At 39.4% G+C, this 27,854-nt stretch overlaps 1 protein-coding gene across 1 annotated transcript in view; it reads right to left on the bottom strand.

Moving 5' to 3' along the window:
* UBR5 (ubiquitin protein ligase E3 component n-recognin 5) overlaps positions 1–27,854 on the bottom strand; it is a 191,283-nt gene that overhangs the window by 80,391 nt on the left and 83,038 nt on the right. Inside the window, exons 2-5 of the mRNA XM_023757795.1 lie at positions 5,714–5,758; positions 5,237–5,318; positions 4,684–4,760; positions 3,906–4,025 (exon numbers count right to left, since the gene is read on the bottom strand). Coding sequence (XP_023613563.1) covers positions 3,906–4,025; positions 4,684–4,760; positions 5,237–5,318; positions 5,714–5,758 — 324 coding nt within the window. The remainder of the gene's footprint in view (positions 1–3,905; positions 4,026–4,683; positions 4,761–5,236; positions 5,319–5,713; positions 5,759–27,854) is intronic.

The raw sequence follows: 27,854 nt of genomic DNA, 5'->3' as shown, positions 1-27,854 counted from the left end.
AGTCAGCTTCAACTATTTACAATTATGTTGACCTGGCTTGGTCTTACATTTCAAATCCTGTAGAAATTATTAGCTCAGATTAAATTTCAAAAGGAGCCAAAACCGGTTTGGCTCAGTGGATAGAGCGTCGGCCTGCGGATTGAAGGGTCCCAGGTTCGATTCCGGTCAAGGGCATGTAACTGGGTTGCGAGCACATCCCCAGTAGGAGATGTGCAGGAGGCAGCTGGTCGATGTTTCTCTCTCATCGATGTTTCTAACTCTCTATCTCTCTCCCTTCCTCTCTGTAAAAAATCAATAAAATATATTAAAAAAAAAAAATTTCAAAAGGAATATGATAGTTTAAGCAGCTTATACCTATCACCTATTATGTCCAGTGACCTATAATAATAAAAGCATAATATGCTAATTAGACCAGAGGTCCTTCTGGACGAAGCTGGGGCTGCGAGGGAAGCCCAGGTCCCAGGTGCCTGCCACAGGCCAGAGAGAAGCCAGTGCGGGCAGCGGGGGGAAGGAAGGCCTACTCTTGAGCATGAATTTCATTGGGCCTCTAGTAACAAATAACAGAATAAAGAGACTTTAGATACTAATATCTCCGTTTTAAATTTACTCTTGAATACAAATAAATCCTCTCTCCGCTCCAAATACACTTGGAGTTCTTACGCTTACATAACCTGGTTTGAAATGAGTTTAATAAAAATATCTAGTTTTTTGAAATATCTCCCAGGATAAATTTGAGTAAACAATATAACAGCAACAACTAGAAATCTTTAGCACACAAACCTGCCAATTAGTAAAAACACCAATATATTAAATATATTTAAAAAGTCCCATACATTTTGACTGCTATGCATTCCTATGAGTAAAATAAATGATCAATTCTCAATTATCCATTCTGATGAAAAGAAAAATACAGAACCAATTACCCCCAAAATATACAAAGAACTCTTAAAACAGTAAGAAAAAAATAAATTCGATTAGGAAATGGGCCAAAGACCTTAACAGATACCTCCCCAACAGATGGCAAATAAGCATATGAAAAGATGCTCTACATCAGTGATAGGGAACCTTTTGAGCTCGGCATGTCAACATTTTGAAAAACCCTAACTTAACTCTGGTGCTGTGTCACATATAGAAATTTTTTGGTATTTGCAACCATAGTAAAACAAAGGTTTATATTTTTGATTTTTATTTTATATATTTAAATGCCATTTAACAAAGAAAAATCAACCAAAAAAATGAGTTCGCGTGTCACCTCTGACACGCGTGTCATAGGTTCGCCATCACTGCTCTACATCATCATGTCATCAAGAAGATACAAATTAAAACAATGAGATACCACTATACACCTATTAGAATAACCCAAATCCAGAACACGGACACCACCAAATGCTGGTGGGGTATGGAGGAACAGGGACTCTCTCACCTTTTGTTGGTGGGAAAACAAATGCTACAGCTACTGTGGCAGTTTGCTGGGCTCTTACAAAATTAAACATACTCAACATACGATCTAGTAATTGTGTTCCTAGGTATCTATCCAAAGGAGTTAAAGCCTTATGCCCACACAAAAACCTGCACACAATGTCACAACTGCCAAAAGTTGGAGGCAATCAAGATGTTCTTCAGCAGGAGAATGGATAAGTAAACCATGGTGTATCCATACAATGGACTTTTATCGTGACAAAAAAGAAATGAGCTCCCAAGACATAAAAAGACGTGGAAGAAACTTAAATGCATATTACTAAGTGAAAGAAGCGAATCTGGAAAGGCTACAAAGTGTATGATTCCAATTATGTAGCAGTCTGGAAAAATCACCATTTATCCTCCCAACAACCTCCTGAAAACTGAAGAGTTCAGTGGTTGCCAAGGGTTATGAGGAGGGTAGGATAAAATAGGCAGAGCACTGTATGATACTATATAATGGAAACTACATTATAAATTTGTCCAAACCCATAGAATGCACAGTCAGCTACAGACTGTGGGTGATGGTGTATCCATAAAGGTTTGTCAATTATAACAAATGGACCACTGGAGGAGGATGTGAAGCAGCAAGGGCTGATGTAGAAGCTGCAAGTTATCCAGGTTATTTGAGATAATTAATGAAGGTTGCTACACTGAACAACAGATTTTCAATGTAGACAAAACAGCCTTACTTACATAGAAAGAAGATGCCATCTAGTACTTACATAGCTATAGAGAAGTCAATGCTTGCCTTCAAAGCTTCTAAGGATAAGCTGACTCTTATTAGAGGCTAATGCAGCTGGTGACTTTAAGTCAAAGCAAATGTTCATTTCCCATTCCAAAAGCATAGGGCCATTAACATCCAGGTTAAATCTACTCTGCCTGTGCTCTAAAATGGAACAACAAAGTGTGGATAACAGCACATCTGTTTACAACACGGTTTACTGAATATTTTAAGCCTACTGTTGAGACCTACTGCTCAGAAAATAAGATTCCTATCAAAATATTCCTGCTCATTGACAATGCACCTGTGGTCACCCAAGAGCTCTGATGGAGATGTACAAGATTAATGTTGTTTTCATGCCTGCTAATGCAACATCCGTTCTGCAGCCCATGGGTCAAGGAGTAATTTCAACTTTCAGGTCTTATTATTTAAGAAATACATTTCGTAGGCTATTGCTGTCATGATTCCTCCAGTGGGTCTGGGAAAGAATTGATCATCCTAGATGCCATAAGAACAACTGTGATTTATGTGAAAATGTCAAAATAGCAACATTAACAGAAATTTGGAAGATGAACCCAACCCTCATTGAGGGGTTGAGGGGTTCAAGACTTCACTGGAGAAAGTAAACGTAGATATGGTAGAAATAGCAAGAGAACCAGAATTAGAAGTGGAGCCTGAAGTTGCTATGAAAATTACTGAAAAAATAAGAAAAGAATTGAGAATTTCACATAAACTTAGTTGATAAAGTAGCAGCAAGATTTGAGAATTGACTCCAATTTCGGAAAAAGTTCTACTGTAGGTAAAATACTATCAAGCAGCATCACATGCTGCAGAGAGATCGTTCATGAGAAGAAGAGTCAATCAATGTGGCAAACTTCACTATTGTCTTACTGTAAGAAATTGCACAGCCACCCCAATATTGAGCAACCACCACCCTGATCAGTCAGCAGCCATCAATGTCGAGGCAAGACCTTCCACCAGCACAAAGATTACAAAGGCTCAGAGGATGGTAAGCAGTTTTAGTAAGTATTTTTAATTAAGGTACATAAATTATTTTTTCAGACATAATGCTATTGCAATTAACAGACTAAAAATAGTGTAAGCATTACTTTCACATGCACTGAAAAAACAAAAATTTATATGACTCGCTTTATTATAATATTTGTTTTACTGTGATGGTCTGGAACCAAACTCACAATTATCTCAAAAGTACTTTGCCTGTACAAATACAGAATTATGTTGTACACCTGAATTTATGTCAATTATACCTCAATTTAAAAAAAAAAGGCAAAAATAACTTTATTAAAGGCTTTAAGATTTAGTTACATGAATTTCAAACTTCACTAAGTTAATTCAGAAAGAACTGTAAGATTTGGATACCAGAAAGAAAAAAATCTTAGGTTTTTTTAACCCAAGAATGAGTCACAAAACCAAAATGGTATCACTGAAATGTTTAAATAATAAAACTGACATAATAAATGGCATTATAAACACATGTGAACACTACATTTTTAAAAGGTCAAGAACCTGGGTTAACTGTAACCAGCCTGTGTGGGTTATTTTTATTATGGTGGCTCATCATGAGCTACAATGAGCTCCTGTGTAGAGTTCAGGAGAGTTTCCTCATCCCATCACTAAATGATACTGAAGACGAGACAGCACAGTGAAAGCACTCAGAGCACTGGCCCAGACCAATGGATGCCAACATCCAGCCACAACTTACCCCAGGGTGTTGCCTGCCAGCCTGCCCAGAGTCTCGGAACCTGAGAGAAACCATGGGGAGTCGCTTGTCCTACCGGGCCTTGAGGTTCTCCCTGCCCCCGAGTTGCTGTTCAACTTTGACCTAGGGAAAAAACAAGAGGTAGAACAATCACAACCTATGTATTCTCTGATTAATCCTACTAAAAACGTATACTTCACATCAAAGGGCAAATCTAACAACAACTTATAGCCCCATAACAATCTGGAATTCTTTACTGGTTGAAACATTTTCAAGGTTTAACTACAGATGAATTATTCTTTAGATTTCTTAAAGCAATCATGCTTTCCTTAGAAGCAGTTAATTGAAATTCATCATATATTGTCCAGCAAACTTTTCTTTCTATATGCTATCATTTATAAAGACCAAAATTTTAAAGAGCCTGTCATTTTCAAGTTGGGTCACTTCATTTGAAAATATTACAAAGGAAAAAGAAAAAAAAAAGAAAACATGATCTAACAAGTTATTTAGATCAAAGAGCAAATTTGACTTGGAACCTACCAAATACATGTCATTATTCTTGATCATCTACTCTGCTGCTACTTTAATGCTAGTATTTTTAGCTACAAATCACTGCAGTGCATAAAAATTAAAATCAAACTACACAGTAACCATTGCACTCTATTTTAAGTGTCTCATTTTCTGCAATGCTTTTTTTAAAAACATGAGGGCTACCAAAATCAAAACAGGTTTAAAATAATACCTTGTAAGAGCTAAGTATTAAATAGAAAGGACATCTTACCCATCATTATTATCAGGTTTACCCAATTCCAGTCTGTCTGGCTGTACTGAAAAACCGATCCTGCAAACTCTACCATCCTAAAAGCAAAGAAAATAGAAGAAATTTCCAAAGTAAATAATGTGAGTTAAAATTTGAATTTATTCAACAAAGAGATTGATCATGTACCTATCACCGTCAATTCAGAAAACAATAAATAAACTCACTTCCAGAAGGTGCTAACACCTGAGATGGGGAAATGTGTTTTACATACATTATCAAGAACCCAGTAAAAATAATTTAAAATATCTCAATCTAACAGAATCAGAGTAAGGAAATGACTGGGTATCAGGCACTTCTCTATTATGTTACTAATTAGTTTCAAGCTCTAGTATATCATTTAAGCTTTATCTGGGCCAGAGAATTTACACAATAGGGAAATGGAACTGGGTGATCTCTGAAATAACTCTTACAAGAAACTGATATTTTCCATGGTTAAAAAGAAAGAAACCTGATGATGCACAGCTGTATTTTAACTGTTTATTTTCATTTCTCTATCTTTGAATAAACAATTTACCTCAAGAAGAAAGGCAGCATGATTTGGTCCCACCACACACTGTTTAATAGTAGCCTGTTCCAATACATTCAAAGGGGGATGGCTGGTGAATAAAAAAAAGTACATAAGTAAAATTACTTTGTAAATAGTAAATACATCGTAGGGTTGTTTCCTTTTTTTTTTTTTTTTTTTTTAATCTAAGTAACCAAAGAAAAAAAGACCTGGCAAAAACTGTTTTCAAAACTAATATTTACATATTTTAAAGCAATAACTGAAGAATTAACAGTTGTATCCTCATAGTCATTATAATTCCAGTTCCTTGCTATGCCAGATTTTTTAAAAGCCAGCATAAACAGAAACTGTAATTCAAATGCACTCAACTCACAAGAAGTTGAATTAGATTAAAATATTTCTAATAGATGCTTCCTAAATATGAGTTCTTTTTCCTAATAAAGAAACATTCTTTTCAGGAAATTTTAAATAGTTTACAGCTCTTACCTGTTTAAATTATACTTGTTCAGTTTCTCTGAAACTTCCCGTAACCTTTAAAAACAAAACAAAACATGAATAAACCACATGTACAGATCCTTTGTAAACAAAATAATTCTATTCTGATAGGTACTTATACCATTATTTTGGTGATTTTTAACAGTAGTACACATAATGTTTGCTATATCAAGAATCTATATATATAAAAGCCCAGTGACCAGAAAGGCGAAATGACCAGAACAACCAGAAAGACCAGTGGCTATGACACGCACTGAGGCAGCCAACCAGCCTGATCTGGGCCCCGATCGGCCCCCACCCCTGGCTGGCCCGGCCCCCAATTGGCCCCCGACACCCCGATCAGGGGTGGAGCAGGATGGCCAACAGCCCGCGGCCCCTACCCCCCACTGGCCCGGCCCGATGGGCCCCCATATTTGGGCAGGCGGCCGGACCCCACCCGTGCATGAATTCGTGCACCAGGCCTCTAGTGTTTTTGTATTATATTTTATCCACCACCCAAAAAAGTCACAAGTCAATTTTGCAATTCCCTTCCCTTACCATCCCATTAGCAATTTCAATAATAATAATAATATTGTTAATTCCATTTTACATATGAGGAAACTGAGGCTTCTATAGTTCATATAACAAAATGTGTCAGTAGAGCTGGTCCTTGAATCAGCGTCCAATGGAAAGCCAATTTTTAAACACTGTCCTATATATGCCAAGAAATTCTTGAATAATGTACATGTATATCATGAAATGAAAATACATGGGAAGCACAAATCTATTAAGAATTTAATATAACGAGGCAGAAAAAGCCCATAAGCCTAAGGGCACATCATTATGCTTTAAGCAGTTATTAACTGTCATATTCAATTTCATCTTAAAGGGCTTTATGGCACAAAAATGGTACAAATTAAAACCTCAATGTCCATATCTATAAAACAAGGACAACACCTCCCATTTTTAAGAGTACTGAATATTCTTAGAAAAATCTCAGGGCTGCATTAAAAGATATTAATTCATATTATCTATTATATTGCTGCTTCTCTCAAACAGCTCTGAATATACTGTAATATCCATTTAAATACTTATCAAGCTACAGAAGTAATTTTATAAAGATGAAAACAAATGTAGAGATTTTAAGAGTTTGATTCCATGAAGTTAAAAAAAAACAACTGCCTGGTCTACCCAAACTTTGTCTCATAAATAATTATCTTAAAAATATACTGACAATTTTAGAATGGGAAAAAATTAGGATAGTAAGTCAATATGGAATTCCATAAACTTTGCTCTCTAAAAAGTGGCAAAAATACATGAAATCAAATTTCAATCATTTGTACTAACAGATCAAAATAGAATACATACTCAAAAATAAATCAGCCCTTCCCGGTTTGGCTCAGCGGTTAAGAGCGTAGGCCTGTGGAATGAAGGGTCCCGGATTCTATTCCGGTCACGGCACATGCCCAGGTTGCGGGCTCAATCCCTAGTGGGGGGTGCAGGAGGCAGCCAATCAATGTTTCTCTGTCATCATTGATGTTTCTATCTCTCTCTCTCCCTCTCCCTTCCTCTCTGATATCAATAAAAATACTCTTTAAAAAAATAAAAATTAAAATAAATAAATCAAACCTTACAGCCAGTTTAGGATTAAAAAGCTATCACAAATCATATAATATACAGGCAATTCATCTAATTATTTTAGTAAGAGATCTAGGTGCAGCCAGTTGTCCCTCAACGTTACTTTCTCCTGGTAGTTCTATCCTCTGTTCAATGCTGAGCAGCATCGTTCAAACACTAAAATGTGTACATATCTGACCAATACCGAATCATATGCCTAAGCAAGAGTGACGTTCAAATGATGCCATAATTTCTTTCCCAAAAAGCAAGTATTCACTGGTGACTATTCTCAATCCCAAAGAATAGCATCTGATCATGTGTGATATGGCCCCCAATAAAACACCTTTTCCTTTTTATAGTGTGGTATTACATTTATTTTCAATAACAAAAAATGTGTTTTACTGATCCTGGAATGTCAAGCGTTTCCTCATTTACAAGGCACACTTCCATGTCCCAAGACAAGAGAAAACACCATAAGAGTAATGCTCTGTGGAACTCATGAGCTCTGAGAAGGCTGGTGAAAAATCAGGGAGAGAAACGGGGAGGCTCCAAACGACAAGGCTCCCATTCTGAGCATAGCAGCCGTTGGAAGACTCTGAACAGAGGCAGGAGCTCACTCGCCTTGGCTCGCATTCACTGCAAGTAATTTACAAAACTTTTCACCCAACTAGAGCCAGAATATGAGAAAGGCCTAAGAAAGGTTGTACTTCCCCCAAACCATGGTAGTGACACTTTTAGAAAGTACTTACTGACTGGCTTACAACTAAACCCATTCATTTCCATATCTTTTTTCTCAGCTCGATACCATCTCTAGAGTTTTCACCAAGTATACAGTAGGGGGGAGAGGCGGGGAGAGACTTGTCAAAGCTTTTTTAAAGCTGGACAACAACTGAAACTAAGCATTAACACTCCTTTCATGGTTCCAAATATCATTCCAGGTAGATAATATTTCTAAAACTAAAATTAGCTTTGAGGATATCAAAATGCTAGAAAATATTTAATAACACAAGAACTCAGCAAATTTCAGGATACTAAGGCGACAGAGAAAATGGTTACCACCATCAATTAAGTTTTCTAATCTTAAAAATCATAGCAGACTCCTAAGCACAACTGAAATGTACACCCATCTGTATTGGAAATACCCACTGGCTAGGAAGTACTCTGGGGATTACACCCAATTCATCTACTACTAGCTGGGCTCATTTAAACCCATCAGATCTCAAGTCCTCGCCTATGTGAGGAAAGATGAATAGTCATCTCTGGTTCTTTTCAGTTCTGAAATTCTTATGAATGTATGAAAGCAAATGCTTCAGCGGAGGATATATAAGCAATGGTTTTATGGAAATAGCACTTATGAATTGTCATATTCAATTTCATCTTACCCATCTGAAATGTTCATATACAAATTGATTTTACTGGGACACTTATACTATATAATAAAAGGCTAATATGCAAATCGACCTAGTAGCAGAACGACCGATCGCTGTGACATGCACTGACCACCAGGGGGCAGATGCTCAACGCAGGAGCTGCCCCTGGTGGTCAGTGCGCTCCCATAGGGGGAATGCTGCTCAGCCAGAAGCACTGAGCTGGGCTCACCGCTGGCAAGTGCAGCAGTGGTGGCAGGAACCTCTCCCATGGGGAGCGGGCCTAAGCCATCAGTTGGACATCCACCGAGGGCTCCTGGACTGTGAGAGGGCACAGGCCGGGCTGAGGACCTCCCTCCCACACCCCTGAGTGCACGAATTTCATGCACCGGGCCTCTAATTTAGAATGTTTCCCCAAATATTAATTGTTTTACTTTTCTTAAATTCAATCCCAAAAATTTATATAAAAGCATCATCCTTCCAAATCTCAAGACAGTTAACATGACTAAACTGGCCACCTACATATTAATTTACATGAATCTCAGAAAACTTCAAGCAAAAAAAGTATGTGTATTTGTTCCCTTTTGCATTTCCTCAGCAGACATGCAAATCACAGAATCACTGTGACCAAATCACATTCGTTTAAATTTACTAAATCCTGACTCTATCTACATAATCATTAGGCCCTTGTCTACTTTGAAGGGTCTTCCCCAAAAGCTGAGGATGCTTAAAGTTATTAACTGTATTTCCTCTCATAGTAACATTAACAAAAGATTTCCCCATTTTTAAAATAAAAGGAAAACCATCCTACAGCTCAGCAAATTCCATTTCAGAATAAATCTTTACATGTGGTTGTGACAGAAAACAATTTTAAGAGTAAAGAGTAACATTACAAAATAACCACATAACTCCGCTTAATCTCATTCAGGGACATACAAGAAAGCCTTTGTGAGGTGGCTGTAACACACAATGGATAGGTAGGTTAGCAATAAGCTTCTGGCAATCTTAGTACTCCTACACCAAAGATTTATTCGATATTCCAATTCAATACCTATGTTATTCCTTTAAATTTAGAGACATTTTACAGATCCAGAGTCTGGAATTATTTTTTTTTTAAGCATCACGGTAAGGGAACAGCAAACTGATGTTATAGAGAAATAGGAAAGCAAAGTATAACTACTCGCCAGAAGCTAACATTTCAGTGCTGCCCTTAAAATCCCCTATAACTTCAATCTCATTTCCCCCAAAATTTAACATTACAATTTGAAAGACAATTCATCTTCTCACTGATATTACTCAACCGGCAATAGCACTTAGTACAGATTCTTCAATTTTATAATTCTCTGCCTAACCCCCTCCCTGCCACATAACACACCTGCATGTTCAGACACACACACTTCTAAACCAAATGTATTTTTCTAGCTGAATTTCTAATTTAAAAAATAGATTTATCTAGATCCCTAAAAGGCTTCAATCCCACAGGAGAGAAAGATATTCCTGACATCCCACCTTCTACAAAATGATGGCTTTCATATACCTGTAATTTTAAGACAAGGTACACCACCCATGTTTCATGTTTACCAGCAATCGCCTCAATGGTAGCAAGTGGCATAATCGGCCACCAGTACATTTCCTCCAGTCTCACTCCTAGTTATTTTAGACCCAACTTCAACACAACCTCCTCCCTAGACTTTTCCTGGTGGCCCTTGTTTTCTGCCTACAGAAGTCTACAGCTCCCTCCTCCTATTGGACCTTCACTGTCTACATTCTAGTCATTTGTGTTTCCATCTGAATTAGCTTCACAGACTCCAAGCAAAGACAGGATGAAACTTAGCAAGTCTTTCCCCGCTCTTCTACTTCTTTAGACACAGTTCCAACAGAACTAATACTTGTATACAATCTATTTCAGAGGCAGAATAGGTTTCTGATCATGATCTCAACAAAATTAACTCCCCAGGTCTTTCCACTTCAAATTAAATTTTAGAATAAGCAAGAAAACTATGAATATTCAAATTTCTTTTAGGATAGTTGCCTATATAACTCTTATAAGCAGACCAGTTGACATAGAGAAAACATTTAATAACTCACCATTTACCCAATAATCATCTTAGCAAGCAGCCTTTAAAGTGACCTCACTCCAGATATCCATCCATAAAATAAAACTTTTACACACCCATATAATGTTATCTTAAAGGACTTAGTAGTAATCTATACAAAGAAACAATAGCCAAGAGTCAGTAAAGGTTACCTCCACTAAAGCATAGACTCTTGTAGAAATTGTCTTAAAGCTCACCTCTTGTCATCCATGTCAGAGAAGGCAGTATCATCAAAATACAAATACAGTACATTAAAATCTGTACGCAGATATTTCCTTGTAGAAAAAAAAATACTGTAGGAATATTTATTGCATTCTTCCAAAAGCAAACCCTCAAAATCTTAAAGCCTAAAACTCAGGAAGCAATAAAAATACACATACTTGGGGGGGTGCAGGGGAGAGTAGGGGACAACTATGTTATCAGACAGGTGGTAGAGACAGGGGTCAAATCCATGTGTAACCACAGAACATGGTCTTTTCTACTATCTCATCACGTACCTTCCTAAGTACGGGCAGAAAGAAAGTCTTTAACTCTCACACTTTTTTACACAACTATTGCACCATATTATTCACACTGCTACCTCTGAACTGGTTCTCTGCATGCCTGTTCACATTATCACGGATACAATAAATTCAAGCTATCACCTGCTGGGCCCACCTGCCAGCCACTGTCACTGGAGGAAAAGCCTGTGCTTCCAGCAAAGCTGCAGAGGGCATTCTGAGATGGTCATACCTGTGCCGGCATCAGCTAGCTTACTCAAGCCAGTCCAGAGGGCATCCAACCCCAAATTCCTTTTCACACCATCCTGAGCAAGCTAAAGGCAAACCACCTAAAGGCATGCTCACAGGGAAGCTCCATTAGGTGGTCTTGGGCTTCAAGATGGAGGGAGTCAACTCAGTCTCCTCATGTTGCACGTGACTGTTTTTGTGTAAAAGGGATAAAGCCTTTCCCTCTATCCACCCACTTTGTGTTGTGACTTAAATATTAGGTGCTACCTTGACCCCTAGGGCTGAGGATAGCAGAGAAGAGTATGGGAAGATTAGAGTCGCCTGGCTCAAGCAAGAAGCACCAGAACATTAGGGATGATTCTCTTCATCTCTATGATTATGAAAGACTCTCTCATTGCATGTCTGAAATTTGACTTCAAAGCATTCAATTTCAGATACATTTTTTGAAAGCCATTCTGTAGTGCTTCTATCTAAATTTGGGGTTTCATGAAACAGTAAATGGAAGTGGGGATGGGTGATAATGAGAGAAGTAATATAGTTATTTTGACAACACACACACAGAAAAAGTATTACCATACCTCATTTTCATACCAAAAATGTAAGAAGCCTATAATCTTAGAATATAAATTAAGTTTAGCTATATTAAAAACTCCCTATTATGTCCTTTATTTTTCTCATGTCATAGCTGACCATAGAAAACTCCCAAATTTAACAATGAAGCAAGGAGTAAAATTATTGCAATGGCCAAAACAGGAACTAAAATGGTTACTCAGAAACAAAAGATTTTAGGCTTCAAGAAAGTAAAGAACATAATTGTCTTTCTTTGTATCATCTACAGGAGGGTATTCTTCAAAAAAAAATTAAGCCCTGCCTAGTGTGGCTCAGTAGGTTGAGCACCATCCCGGGTTAGGGCACATGCTCACATACCCTGGTTATGGCTCAGTCCCCAGTGAGGGATGTGCAGGAGGCAGCCGACCAATGTTTCTCTCTTTCTCTCTCTCTCCCTTCCTCTTTCTCTAAAAACAATAAAAAACACATTAAAAAAAAAAAAGTAAATCAATCTTTGGATGCATATTTTCCACCTCCCCAAATATTCTTTACATGTTCTCAACAGTCTCCGTTTCCAACCCCTCATAATGTACTTTAATGATTCTCACACCTTTCTTTTTACCCAGGACCACTTTATACTCTTAAAAATTGAGGACCCCCCAAAAAAGCCTGTGTTTGTGTGGGCTACATCCACTGATATTTGTAAGATTAAAGTAAAAACCAAGAAAAATTTTGAGTATTTTAAAAATAACAAATTCGTTACATTTTGACATAAACTACCTTATGAAAAACAACTACTTTCCAAAAACTATTTGTGATGAGGACTGCTTCCACTTTTGCAGACCTCTTTATTAGTTATCAGACTTAATATAACACAGATTCTCCGATTGGCTTCTGTATTCAATATGCCACACAGTACACCGCTTTGGTTGTAGTATATGAAGAAAAGCTAGCCTATATAGATAAATTGTTACAAAAGGATGGAATATTTTAATACCCTTTTCAGGTCGTTGTAGATATTCTTCTGTGATTTTACACCAAAACTCAACAACTGACAGTTTCTTAAAGACTGGGAGCAATGTGGAATCCAAAACCTATCCTATCTAAAAATAGAGAAACATGGTAATTAACCGTAACTTCGCTACCCTTCCCATTGGCTAATCAGCAGGATATGCAAATTAACTGCCAACAAAGATGGCGGCCGGCAGCCACGCAGCTGAAGCGAGCAGGAGGCTTGCTTGCTCCAGTGGTGGAGGAAGCCAAGGTTCCCCGCCTGCCTCAGCCCAGCTCTGAGCTCCGGATGCAACAATGTTGCAATTATAGAAGCTAAACAAACTCCAGATACCTGCTTTCAGCCAGCAACGGGCTCAGAGCTTAGGGCACCAGTGATGGTAACAGAGTTTCGATTATAGAAGCTAAACAAACTCACATATCTGCTTTCAGCCAGCTGTGGCCTCAGAGCTGGAGCTGGCTCTCAGCTCCAGTGACAGCTATAGAAGGTAAATAAATCCCAGAAAAAAAGAAAAAGAAAAAAAAAAAAAGGCTGGGAGCTTCAGTCACCCGCCAACCTGAAAATGGCCCTCAGACCCTCACCCACACTGGCCAGGCACCCCAGTGGGGACCCCCACCCTGAAGGGGGTGTGACCAGCTGCAAACAGCCATCAGCCCGTCATCCAGGCTGGCCAGACACACCAGTGGGGACCCCCATCCTGAAGGGGGTGTGACCAGCTGCAAAAAGCCCTCAGCCCCTCACCCAGGCTGGCCAGGCACACCAGTGGGGACCCCCATCCTGAAGGGGGTGTGACCAGCTGCAAACAGCCATCAGCCCGTCATCCAGGCTGGCCAGACACACCAGTGGGGACCCCCATCCTGAAGGGGGTGTGACCAGCTGCAAAAAGCCCTCAGCCCCTCACCCAGGCTGGCCAGGCACCCCAGTGGGACCCCCACCCTAATCCTGGACACCCTTCAGAGCAAACCAGCCGGTCCCCTCCCGTGCACCAGGCCTCAATCCTATATAGTAATATGCAAACTGACCCTAACAGCAGAAAGACTGGGAATGACTGGTCACTATGACACACACTGACCACCAGGGGGCAGATGCTCAATGCAGGAGCTGCCCTCTGGTGGTCAGTGCACTCTCACAGGGGGGAGCTCTGCTCAGCCACAAGCCAGGCTGACGACTGCCAGGACAGCAGTGGTGGTGGGAGCCTCTCCCGCCTCCTCAGCAGCGCTAAGGATGTCTGACTGCAGCTTAGGTCTGCTCCCCACTGGCAAGTGGACATCCCCCGAGGGCTGCCGGGCTGCCAGAGGGATGTCTGATTGCCATCTTAGGCCCAATCCCCCGGGGAGCAGGCCTAAGCCAGCAAGTGGTCACCCCCAAGGGTTCCCAGACTGCGAAAGGGCACAGGCCGGGCTGAGGGACCCCCTACCCCCGAGTGCACAAATTTTTGTGCACCGGGCCTCTAGTCTATCAATAAACTGAAAAAATGTTTTGCCCATACATGAGTCTATAACAGCCAGCATGCATTGGTCATTTGAAAAATATTGGTTTACTGACAGCTCTTCAAAACCACATTTGCTCAAGTCACTATCAATTTACAGTGTCAAACTCACAGTGCTGGATACAAATTTCCCAAAATGCTAATTTTTGCTTGAAAGATCAATTTTATCATTGGCAACAAATAGCTTCAGTTGTTTTCCTTGAAGTAACAGGCTCACTTTATTCATTTTCAAGAAAATGTCTGTCAAATACCCGAATCTGAATAACCATATATCAAATAAAAATTATATTCCATGAAAAAAATAGTCAACTTGCAACTAAAACAACTGCAAAAGCGTTTCCTTAACAGAACCAATGTTACACTGAATATTAAAATGACATATACTCAAAGGTTAAGATTTAATAAAATTAATATCTTATGGCTTCAACAAGGATCCCTTAAGTGAAACTGACATTTTCCCCTCTGCAAATACAAAAAAAAGGTGAATATAATAATTTCCAGTACAGTTGGGTGCCAATAATTAGATTTATGCTACTAAGTTGGTCTTTTCTCCACCATCACTTTTGAACAATAGCACAAATGGCAAAACAGTGAAAAGACAAATAAGTCTCAGTATTATTACGAAGATAGTTTTGACTTCAGAGCCCCTGAAAGGGTCTTGGGAGTCCCCAGGGTCTACAGACCACACTCTGAGAACTGCTATAGTGGATTCTAAAATGCCAGTGCCATTAAAGTAACCAATTACTAAAATAATATTGGGGGGAAAATTGTTCTTGCTTACTAAAACAGCCACAAATGATAATCAAAATAATGTCTTTATTATGTACTTTTAAAATAATTTAAAATAATAGGTATTCTTTGATACTATACCAAAACCCAGTAAGTGATAACTTTTATTGTATTTTTTAAATATATTTTTATTGATTTCAGAGATGGAGAGAGAGAGAGAGAGGGAGAGAAAAACATAGATGAGAGAGAATCATTGCTTAGATGCCTCCTGTACACGCCCCAATGGGGACCAAGCCCAAAACCCCAGTATGTGCCCTGACCGAGAACCAAACCATGACCTCCTGGTCCACGCTCAACCACTGAGCCACGCCAGTGGGCCTGAGTTGTCTAACTGATAGTTTTGTAAAAGTTGGTCGCCAAGTAGAATCTGAAACCTGATCAATGAACTTTTCATACTGTGATACTAAAATCCACCGGTCTATCTTGCACTGTAAATAAATTATTTACCCATGCATGAATCTGTTTAGATATAAAAGGGCACAGCAAAGTACCATAAAGCATATTAAAAATGTCAATACTGCCTCCCTCAGTATTCAACTTCCGTGAGGCACTAAGTGTCTAGCATTTACTTGCCAGTGATTTTCAATAGCTGAAGACTAGGCAGTAGGGGCAAGGATATAAAAGACCTTCTTTAAGATTTATATGCAAAGCTGCAGTCAATTACTAAAAGTAGGCAGGGACATTACAGACACACTTAAGGAAATTCACAAACTGCCAGCCTACAAATGGCTACATTTCTTTAAATTTCCATTTACTGATTTTTAGAGAATGAAAGGGTGGGAGAGGAGGGAGAGAGAGGAGGAGAGACAGAGACATCAATTTGTTGTTCCACCTCTTTATGCCCTTGACAGGGGATGGAATCCACTACCTTGGCATATCAGAATAATGCTCTATCCAACTGAGCTTTTACTTCCTGGTGGTTACTAGAAGTGTTCCTACCTACCTAGCCCCTGGAGGCACCTAGATTTAAGACCACAGATACAGGATTACTCCTCCTCACAACCTAGGGAAAAGGGTACTTCCTTGATGAAGAGTAATCCGAATGCAGTTTTATAATGCAAATTTCCACCTGTACATTAATCCCTCATATATCTTTGCTCAGCCATAAGTCTTAACCACATTTTATTTCTTTAAATTTGACTTGAAAATTTCTAAAATAACAGCCTCAGTTTTCTCACTTTTTGCCTAGCCAAAGAAAACTATGTCAAGTTGCAAACATCTGACTTAATTCTTAAAAGATCCCAAATCACACAAGTGACAGCTTTTGTAGAGGAAAAATCCATCTGTCAGCTTCCTGAACAATTATAGGTAAGATTTATACATACTTTATGCTTATGGAGATGAGAAATGTCAGTTTATACAATGTGTTCACTTTAAATAAATGATATAGGACATTCACCCTCAAGATGCATTCAAGACAAAAAAAAGTTTCTAAATAAATGTTATAAATTCATAAAATGATATAAATTTTTGTAAATGGGATTTTTTTTTTACTTTCCCCCCTAAAATTGTTTGTTGAAACTGTTAAAAGATTTCTATAAAACTAAGTTAACAAAATTCATGTTATGGAAATGCTCTGCAAACTATCATAGAAAAAAAAATGACATTATATTTATAATTTCTTCCTCTAACCTGGAAAATGTCTCTGGCTAGAAATTCCTATATAGTGCCATAAAGTAACAAAATTCTGAACTACTGTGCCATTTGAAAGATAAACAAATCTCAGAGAAACTAAATGCTGAACACAAAATGAGTCATTTTCCTTTATAGCAAAACTAACCATGTTATTTTCAGCTCCATACAAAACAGGAAAAGGGAAATATGCATGCCAAATGGACAAAAAGAAATTTGATAGGAAAAGATAATTCTTCTGAGAATTTCATGTCTTTCTGTCTCATCTAATTTCATTTTCTTAATGTGAGACTGTAAATACATACAAGAATCAAACTGTGCTGACTTCTTTAGAGTTCCCGTACAAAAAGTTCAGCACCAACCAAAATTTCAAGAGAATGTTTTTGGTTTTCTTTATTCTTAGGCCATATTCACGTTCTGAATATCTGCAACATCATTCATTAAAGTATCTGCCCAATGTAGATAATGTATTCAAATCATTACAAACCCAATTTTAACTCTACATACAAATCAAACCTCTCATGAGGTAACTGATACATGTCATAGAAAGAACACTGCCATTTGGCAAAATATTCGGTCCTTAAGATAGAACTGCAAACTGAAATAAAATACCTGTTTAAAAAAATATGATTTTTCCATAGAAACAAGACAATTAGAAGGTTCTATTCCTGACCAAGATCTTGATGCCATTAGATTCAGCGAGCTTCTTTAAACTAGAGCTACTGGGATTCCTTCTTGCTGCCCTTTCAACATAAAGATGAAACAGTAGTTTTACTGTCTTTGAAATGGTCATTTTACATTCCTGAGCTCCCATTCCATCTGCCCCAGGAACCACACCTGCAGCCTTGTGAAGAGCAGGATGGTGGAGTGGGAAAAGAATGAGCTGCAGTGTCAGGCAGACAAACCTGGGTTCAATTCCATCCCTACCATTCACTAGCTCTATAACCCTAGGCAAGCTTTACTTTAACATCCCAGAGCCTGGAAAGTTTCTTGGTCTGTTAAGTGGATATAATTTAAATGCTCAAAAAAAAAAAAAATGGCAGCCATTATCATTATTACTGAACTGTATTTTTCATCCTTGGAAAAGTGTGTGTGTGTGTGTGTGTGTGTGTGTGTGTGTGTTGCTGTTTCAAATCTGCCAAGCCTGCCTTGAACTGGATGTCAAACTAAATAGGGCCCAAATTAAATCCTGAGATCTGGTAGGAACTTAAGGATGCAGAGAATTCTGGGAATTCTTGGAATTCTGTAGACACACTATAATTCTGTTTCTTGTGCATGGGTTTTTATTTCACAAAAGCAAAAGATTCCTTCTCTCCTGGCCCCTACTACCTCTCAAATCTTATCTCCTCACTCTTCCAAAGGACTCTATATTCCAAACATCACTATACTCTCATTAATTCCCTACCTAAAGTATACATCCAAAATACTCTATTTTTTTTGTACATGCCTATTCCCTCAGCCTAGAATACTGTAACTACACCCTTACTGCCTTCTACATATCTAGTGACTTAGTCTCTCAAGGCTGGGCTGAAAAAAACTGTGGAAAGCCTTAACTCACCTTTCACTCCAGGCTAAACTAGGCATTTCTGAGTCCCAGTTATACCTGGGGCATATTTCATTCATAGCACTTCTCATGCTATAACTATTTGCTTGATGAAATAGTTGTCTTTCACCACCAGGCAAGCTCTATGTGTTTTAGTAATTTCTTAATTCCCAGCACCTGACACACAGTAAATCTTTAGTAACTGTCTGCCAATACATGGGTAGCACTAAACAAATGAATGGACATTTACACACTGCTTCAAAATGGTGGATTTACAACTTCTCTATTCTTTTCAGTCATTTTAGATGTTCTACTATGTGGCCAATATTATGAGACTAGGTTTTTAAAAATACATCAAAGGAATGTTGTCCTACAAAATAACCCACCTGGGGGCTATACTCTAGTTCAAATGGTCCTGCAATGCTAGAAGGAAATTTTGAAATGCTTTCTTTAAGCATTATTCCAAGAAAGAGTGTACCAGACCAACAGGAAAACCACACAGTACTTTACAGTCCTGGGAGATGGACTCTCCCCGTCTCCTCCACTTGCAGTGGTTCTCAACCTTCCTAATGCCGCGACCCTTTAATACAGTTCCTCATGTTGTGGTGACCCCCAACCATAAAATTATTTTTGTTGCTACTTCAAAACTGTAATTTTGCTACTGTTATGAATCGTAATGTAAATATCTGATATGCTGTATGTGTTTTCCGATGGTCGCGACCCACAGGTTGAGAACCCTGGCAGGGAGGCCTGCTTTCTCTCTCTCTCCCTCCCATCTCTTTCCTGTGTGATTTAATCTAGGCTGGTATTAAGGAAATGTGCTCAAGTGGCTAAAGGAAGCTGGAAGCAAAGAAAAGAGAGGAGATCATCAGGAAGCAAAATTACAGATGAAAGTCTGTAAGGAGCCTACCTTTTAAGTGCCTGAAATTGACAAAACTAGTCTATCTGGCTAAGTGACTTAAAATGCAAACTAGAGAAAGTCTAATCACTGGACATCTTCTACTGACAACTAATGCAATAAAACAACATTTAATTCTGTACCAGATTAGGGAGAATTGGACATAAATACCCATATTAAATTTTTATTTGTTTGGGTTTTGTTTGTCTTTTGGCCAATCGTAAGTATTGTAGCCATGAAAAGGCAGAATTAGTGCCGACCTGGTTCTCCCCAGATAACCACAAAAAACAAAACAACAACAAAAAAACACACCAACCCTCAGGGCTTTGAATCCCAGCTCCAAACTAAAAGATGGAACATGCATTTAACATCCCCTGCTTTCATGTTTCAACCTCTGCCCAAAACAGTGATTACCATATCTGTTTCAGAGTTGTTTAAGAATTGGATAATACGCCACATACAAAAGTAACATGAAATCTCCAAATACAAGGCTCAGTAATTTATATTCTGGCTAAATAAATTATGACACATGCATGAAATACCTCTGGAAAGAATACCATTAGTCACCTATGAGGAAAGGAAGTAGGCAAGTAAGGAACAGAGCAAGGAGAAAAACTCTTCCTGTGTGCCACTATACACTTTTTGAATTTTAAAACTTATATTATCAATTCAAAATTTAAAAAAAATTCTAAGCACTCAATGTGATTCTGATCAACTAGGTTTGCAAAATACTTCTCTAATATACAAGTACACACAAGGATGACTTAAAATAATCACAAGATTAATGAAATATTAATCACCCTACTGTTTCAAGTTTTGTTAATGTTGCTCAGGAGAGTCCCATCTTAGAAATTCATCACAATTCACATACATCCATAAAAGAGGGGTAAGTCCTACAATAAAGAAACCTGTTTAACTATGCTTAATCTTATGTTTCCCAACTTGAAGTTGAACATGGAACGCAGTTCAGGTCATTCTTTCTAGTAAGATCTCAGGGAACCAGAGGACACTGGTTTGAGATTCTCGCTCCCTGAGGTAGAGACAGACAATGTCTTACTCTCTGCCCCAGAACCCTGGAGGGTGCCTGGCCCAGAGAAAGCCTCTCAAAAAGCTAGAGCTCAAAAGCGACAACCTGCCTTTCCTGTCCTTTCTCTTTATCTAAACAAAAATGATTTCCCAACTTTCTTATTGCTTAATCAACTTTAAAGAACAAGGTAAACAGCATAAACCAGGGGTCCTCAAACTTTTTAAACAGGGGGCCAGTTCACTGTCCCTCAGACTGGTGGAGGGCCGGACTATAGTTTTAAAAAAAACTATGAACAAATTCCTATGCACACTGCACATATCTTATTTTGAAGTAAAAAAAACAAAACGGGAACTAATACAATATTTGTATTTGCATGTGGCCCGCGGGCCGTAGTTTGAGGACCCCTGGATAAACAATCCCACTCTGCCTAAAATTATATTGTAAAAAAATGCAAACTACCTTCAGCAGATCATTTTTTAAATCCAAATTATATATCAACAGGCATTTTCATTCCTTTAAGTGAAAAAATAAAAGACTATGATTCAAAATCATCTACTTTCAATAGACAGCAATAAATTTCAGTATCATTTCCTTCTACAACAGGGGTGGAAAACATCGGGCCCGTGGGCTATGTAAGACCCACAAAATCATTTGTTCTGGCCTCCCAAGGCATTAGGGGTGAGTTAACTAAATGTCTGATCAGGCTAATTTTTAAGTTGATAATTCTTTATGGCCCGAGAACAATGTTATACATATCCAAATGGCCCTTGGCAGAAAAAAGGTTCCCCACCCTATATAAGAAAATCTTACTGGGCATCTTTATTACCATGAAGCCAAACTAATCAAGTGAGCTTTACAATCAAACTGTCGGACAGCCTGTTTGCTTTTTACTGAAAGCATGTTCATGAGTATACTCAGAGGCCGTCTGAAAGCTGCATCAAATAGCTTCTCTGAAATCTGCGAGAACCAGGATTCTTCACATTCTTAACCTCTGATCCAGAAAGCCTTCCTTCAGGTTTAGCTCAGAGATCTAAACCAAAGAGGTCAAACAAATGTCATCAAAACTATAACTCACCAGAGTCAAATTTAAGGGCTCTACCAGGTTCCTTTGGTTTTATCACTAAGGACACAAATGCACACAAATTTCTCCTCTCTGGCAACACAGCTACCAAAGCAAAGGTCTGGCTCCGGCCTTTGGCCCCAGGGATCCACCATTAATGCTTCCAATTCTTCCCTTGACTCAAGAGGGAGGTTCCAATTTACAGACTGACAATTCTGACGAGAGGCTCTCATTCCATCTTAGTCCCCATCTCTCGGTCTCCCAACCACTTAAAACAAATAAAAAACCTTAATGTCTTTTTTTAAAATCCTCACCTGAGGATATTTTTTCCATTGATTTTTTTAGAGAGAGTGGAAGGGAGGGCAGAGTGGGGAAAGGAGGGAGAGAGGGAGGGAGGGAGGGGCAGACAGAGAGAGACATCGATGGGAGAGACAGGATTGGTTGTCTCCCTGCAAGTGCCCCAACCTGGACCTGTAATCAAACCTGGCAATCCTTCAGTGCACTGGGCCCCTAGTATCTATAATAAAAGTGTAATATGCTAATCAGACCGGACGTCCTTCCAGACATTCTTCCAGACCAAACCAGGGCTGCAAGGGAAGCCTGGGTCCCGGGTACCAGAGGGAAGCCAGTGCCCAGCAGCCAGGGGGAGGGAAGGCCTACTCTTGCACAAATTTCGTGCATTGGGCCTTTAGTATATATATAAAACCCTAATATGCAAATAGACTGAACGGCGGAACAACCGAACAACCAAATAACCAGTCACTCTGACGTGCACTGACCACCAGGGGGGCACGTGTGGAACATGGCGGCAGACCATGGAACACAGCAGACATCGGCTGTGGTGGAATGGTGGAACAGGTGAGCATGGGGGTGCCGATCGCTGTCATCGGGGTGAGCCTCTGGTGGTTACTGAAAATTCTTTGCTCCCACAAGCCATGGTCCCACTGGGCGCTCGTACCCACTGCCGGCACCTGGTGCTGGCCCTGATCGCTCGGCACCATCAGTGGGTGCAAGCAGCAGCTGCCAGCCCCGGTCACCCCTCAGCGTTTCTCCACCTCCTCCTACTCCTGAGGGGCAATCGGGGCAGCAGCTGCCTCTTGCACCCACTGCTGGCAACAGTCCCGCTGGCACCCACTGCCAGTGTCAGAGTCACCACTTGCACCCACTGCAGGCGCCAGCCCCATTCACACCCGCTGCTGGCCCCGATCGCCCCTCAGGGCTTCTCCACCTCCCCCTACTCCTGAGGGGCAATAAGGGCAGCAGCTGCCTCTTGCACCCATTGCTGGCAACGGCAACAGCGGGAGCAGAGCTGCCAGCAGACAGGGGACCGGGGCCATGGTGGGAGGGCCTGGCGGGGGCGCGGAGGATGGGCCGAGACCTGACCCTGTGTCCACTGCAGCCTCACAACCCACAGTTCCTTTCAAGGTGCACAAATTCGTGCACTGAGACCCTAGTCTACAATAAAAATTCTCACTAACCACAGACTGTGAAAACTTTCTTAGAAACTAGCGCCAGCATCGAATTGTACTTAATTCCATATTTCTTAACCTTTTTTGATCTCAGGAAAACAAACACATACAGAGGTTGGTTTTTGTTGTTGTTTGTTTTTCATTTACTACAGAAGTCCTTGATACAACAGTCTCCTTGTTTTCCATTTGAGAGGTTAAGTGATTTACCTGTAATTACTCAATGAAGAGGTGGGAGGGAGAGCGTGAGAAAAAACCTCTTCAGGCCGCTAGTCCTGCCATCACAGCACAACTGCCAAAGGTCCAATTCAATCAACAAATACTTCCTGAATGCTGGGTGCTTACTATTACAGGAAGTAAACTGCACAATAAAATACGCTGGCAAGAAGGGGAGACTAACATAACCACCTTAGGGGGTTTCTACACACCTGGGGTTACTGCCCCGAAAGGTGGTGCACTACTGCTTGGGAAGCCTGAGGAAAAATGTAAAGTTGAGAAACACTGAGTCAAACCACACATTATGTAGTTTACAATCTACTTGTTAAAAAACAAACAAAAAAATACATACACACACACAAAGACAAATAAAATAGTAAACCAGGTGCCAAGATGCATGCTAAAGGTAAAAATTACAAGAAGGCAGAGCTCACTTTGGTTTAGAAGATTTGATGAGGACCATGGCTTCAGGAGAGTCAGAATTTGGAAGCAGGCCTTGACTGGTGTTGAAATTCATCATCTCAGAAAAAGGGGCATGCCCTGGCCAGTGTGCTCAGTGGTTAGAGTGTTGGCCCATGCATCCAAGGGTCTCGGGTTCGATTCCCGGTCAAGGGCATGTACCAGGGCTGCAGGTTCAATCCCGGCCCCAGTCAGGAAGCACGTGAGAGGCAACCGATCAATCTCTTTCTCTTCCTTCCTTTTTCCCTTCCTCCCTCTCTCACATTCTACTCCTCCCTCTTATGCAATAAAAAAGTTAAAATTCTCCAAAATACTTCAGGATGCCAAAATGATAATTCTAAAATTTAAATTATTTCATTTTTCTTACAAGTCATCTGAACAATGGATAGTGCTAGAGCAGTCTAAGTCAAAAAGAAAAGACCAGTGTATGTCACAGATGCAGGGTTTTTTTTTTTCCCTTAACAGGAAAGCAGATGTAAGGGACACAGATCCAACAATCCTTCTGTAATAGAATAGTAAGAAGCTAGAAAAATTCCAGGACAAGGGAAATAGGGAAACTGAGACAGACAGTTAAACAGCTGTTTCTGTCCACCTAGGAAATCCTATCTGTCCTAAACCATGGGTTGCACTTCTCCTCCCCAACCAGAGGGTAAATAGCTTAAATCACCCTATTCAGGGAGACAAATAATAGAAATATAATAAAGTACTATTTGCCAACCATACCCAAGGACAAATTAAGTGAATAAATCTCATTTTGGTACATCAGCATAAAGCTGATGAATATTCTATTGCTCTGCCCATAAGAACTCCCCTAAATGCCCAGCCTTTAAAAGCCCCTGAAAATGAAGATCCCAAGAGAAGAGCCAAAAATTAGCAGACCCATTTCTAGGAATTTAAGGCACCGGGTACCTCTGATGTCTGGGGGTAACCCCTACCAGGAAGACTGCTGGAAGTTTGCAATAAGGGGCAGTTAAGATTCCCACCCTATAGGCAGGAGACCGCCCTTCCCAGTCTCTGACAGAACTGTTCCCTGCTTACAAAAATTCCACCCGAATAATAGCCTGGGGATACCTAGGCAGGGATGAGCACACTGGAAGATATGAAAGCTATTTATTGAAACAGAAGTCAGCCAACCCCTATCCCAGAATGCTCGAAGCCACACTTACCTTCTAGATTTTCCCTCTCTAGAGTAACTGGCCCAATAGGAGAAAAAAAATGTTCAACATAATATAAAGCAAAAAGTCAAAACAATGGAAAATAGAGAAAAGATGAGTAAATCAGAGTAGGAAGGGAGGCATCAAATATCCAAATACCAGGAGTTCCAAAAGAAGAGAGAAAAAATAGATAGGAGAAAAAAGTATTAAATAACATACAAGATTTCCTGGAATTGAATGATACGCGCTCCCAGAATAAAGGAATTTAGCCAAGTGTGTGGGGCCCAAAAAACAAACCATGAGAAAAGGCCCTACCATCAAGGCATATCAACATGAAATTTCTCAGCACCAGGAACTGAGGGAAGACCCTAAAACTTTTTGGGTGAAGGACGTCAAGCAGAAAGGATCAGGTGTCAGAATGACACTGAGCTCCTCAAAAGAAATACTGGAAGCTATCACTTTGAGGATAAAGCATTCCCAATCAGAAATTATAATCCTAAACCAATAACGATGCATCGACAAAAAGTAAATTTGTTTTTATCTAAATAAAGCAAAAAACAAAACAAAACAAAACATGGCACACCAAAAATAAAAATAGAGCCAAGCCTGCGTGGCTCAGTGGTTGAGAGTCAACCTATGAAACAGGAGGTCATGGTTCAAGTCCCAAGTCCCAATCAAGGCACATGCCCGGGTTGTGGTCTAGATCCCCAGTGTCGGGCTTGCAGAAGGCAGCCAATCAACGATCCTCTCTCATCACTGATGTTTCTCTCCCTCTTCCTTCCTCTCTGAAATCAATAAAAGTATATTTAAAAGTCCAGCAGATTAAAAAAATATAAAAGTAGAAACAAGGTTTTAAAAACTTTATTAAACTACCAAAACTAGATCCAAAATTACTTAAAATGTCACCAAAACAATTAACTGAGTTAGAAACAAACAAAACTTCCACTCTCCTGCCTTTTGGATACAGAAAGTATATAGATTCATTTGTCCAACCAATGTCACAGGAACTGTGGTCTCATGTCCAAAAGTGATAGAAAAGAAAAATCACTATTTGTGTTTAAAATGTGTATGTGCAACCTTAAATACCTTTAAATATTCTGAACATTACTGTGCATCTACATAATCAAGAGCTTGGGGTAAGGGAGAAGAGCAAGAGACCAAAATCAAATAAACAAAAACCAAAGACCCCCTAGCCTAGGATTTGTAAAAGCTCTTTAAAAACCTGAGGAGTTCCTTGCAAGCTCTTCTCTGAAACCAGTAAGTCTAAAGCAGCGGTCGCCAACCAGTGGTCTGTGGACCACTGGTGGTCGGTGAGGTCCGAAGGGTTGACGACCGCTGGTCTAAAGCATCTTGCCCTACTGCTTTGAACTCTTACCAGTGTCTTTTTGAGTTATTAAGCTTGACCAGAGTCTATAACGTAGACAAGCCAGAAAAACTCTAACCACAAAAATCAGGACTTCTTAAAAGACTCACTTTTAAACTAAATCAAGAGTTTTGATCTGAAATATCCCAGAAAGGTTGTTGAGTCCCTCAACACATCCAAGAAATAATTTAAACCATAATTTCTTTTCTACTGTAGCAAAGCTTACTTCCACATTTGAACTAACAGGGTATTATAGCACATCACATGCTTAATACAGAGCCTGGTACAAAATATTAGCTGCTCCTACTATTACTGTCATTACTATGGACTGAATGAAAGAAAAGTAACTGCTAAATGGGAACCAGTGAAAAAGGAATTTGAAGATGCACAACTATCACTGATGGGTGTACTACTTAGGATAAAGATAGCAAAGAATGATTCTAAATATCTACCATTATGTCCCAATAAAAAACAGAACTGAAAGAAATCTGAACTAGATCTCATAACTAGCACATAATACCACTAGACATAACTGAAGTTCATGGATAAAAATGTACTTCTTAGGTCACATGTACTGTAAAAATAATGTGAAGCCATAGCATCTTTTAAGATCTGGTTATCTCAACTTCTACAAATTACATTTAGAATTACCTATCCACCCAAGGTACATATCAACTATCTACAGGAAGTATAATTAAGGTGCTACAATACACAGGGCACGTCCTCTTTTGAGCTCATCCAGGACTCATCAGTTCTATTCAATTTTGTAAATAATCAATTACTGCTTTGAACTATTATCACTGATATTGCTATTTTTTATAACCCAGTTTTATTTTCCCAACTACATAGTACACATCTTAAGAATGTGTCCTGTGACTTAACTTTTTGCACATTGTAGGTACTGCATAGTTTGCCTAAGTATACACCAGAGACCAACTGTTCACAACTTTCTCACCGAAACAACACATAAAAGATAGAAACAATTCAGTGTCATTACGATAATGAGTCTACAGTTCCCCAGTCTACCATCAGACAATCTAGCATGAAGAGTCTATAGGAAGAGCTTAATATATAGGTATAGGCACACTGGCTTCAGAAATGAACAATATTCCTAGTTTCAACACTCAACTGAGCATGGAAACTATTCATCAATTTATACATGGTTCCTTCTCCTCCCTCAAACCCCAGGCAAGAGGGAAAAGGCACATGATGATGATTCTGCCCTCTGCAAACAGATGAATATTTTAAAGCAATTTTTAAAAATATATTCGTGTAGGCACAAGATACTGCTTTTAAAGGCTAGAACCCAGTTCTTTTCCACAACGTTTTGTTTTTACCTACAAATATTTAGAACTGCAGTTCAAAAAAGTACCCTTGAGCCTCTCAGCAGCAGAGCCTATTATGCGACTTACTATCTGAGAGGGTCTGTGCTGGGAGATCTACCCCTCACACTGCACAGCCTGGGAACCACGCTGAGACTCCTGCAACTCAAATGTCCTCCCCAAGAGTGCTGCCAGGATGCTAAATGAAAAACAGATCTCCATAGACAGTAAGAAGTAACAACTAAAAATAATGTTTAAAGATTTACATGATCAGCCTCTAAACACTACATAATTCTAACCTAGAAAGTTACAATCCTCAATCTTCAACGAATGAGCTCCACAAAACAATCTTACTATAACTTTGCT

The sequence above is a fragment of the Myotis lucifugus genome, unplaced genomic scaffold (assembly GCF_000147115.1).
Source record: "Myotis lucifugus unplaced genomic scaffold, Myoluc2.0 scaffold_114, whole genome shotgun sequence".
Lineage (NCBI taxonomy): Eukaryota > Metazoa > Chordata > Mammalia > Chiroptera > Vespertilionidae > Myotis > Myotis lucifugus.
This window is presented reverse-complemented; position numbering and strand designations above follow the sequence as displayed.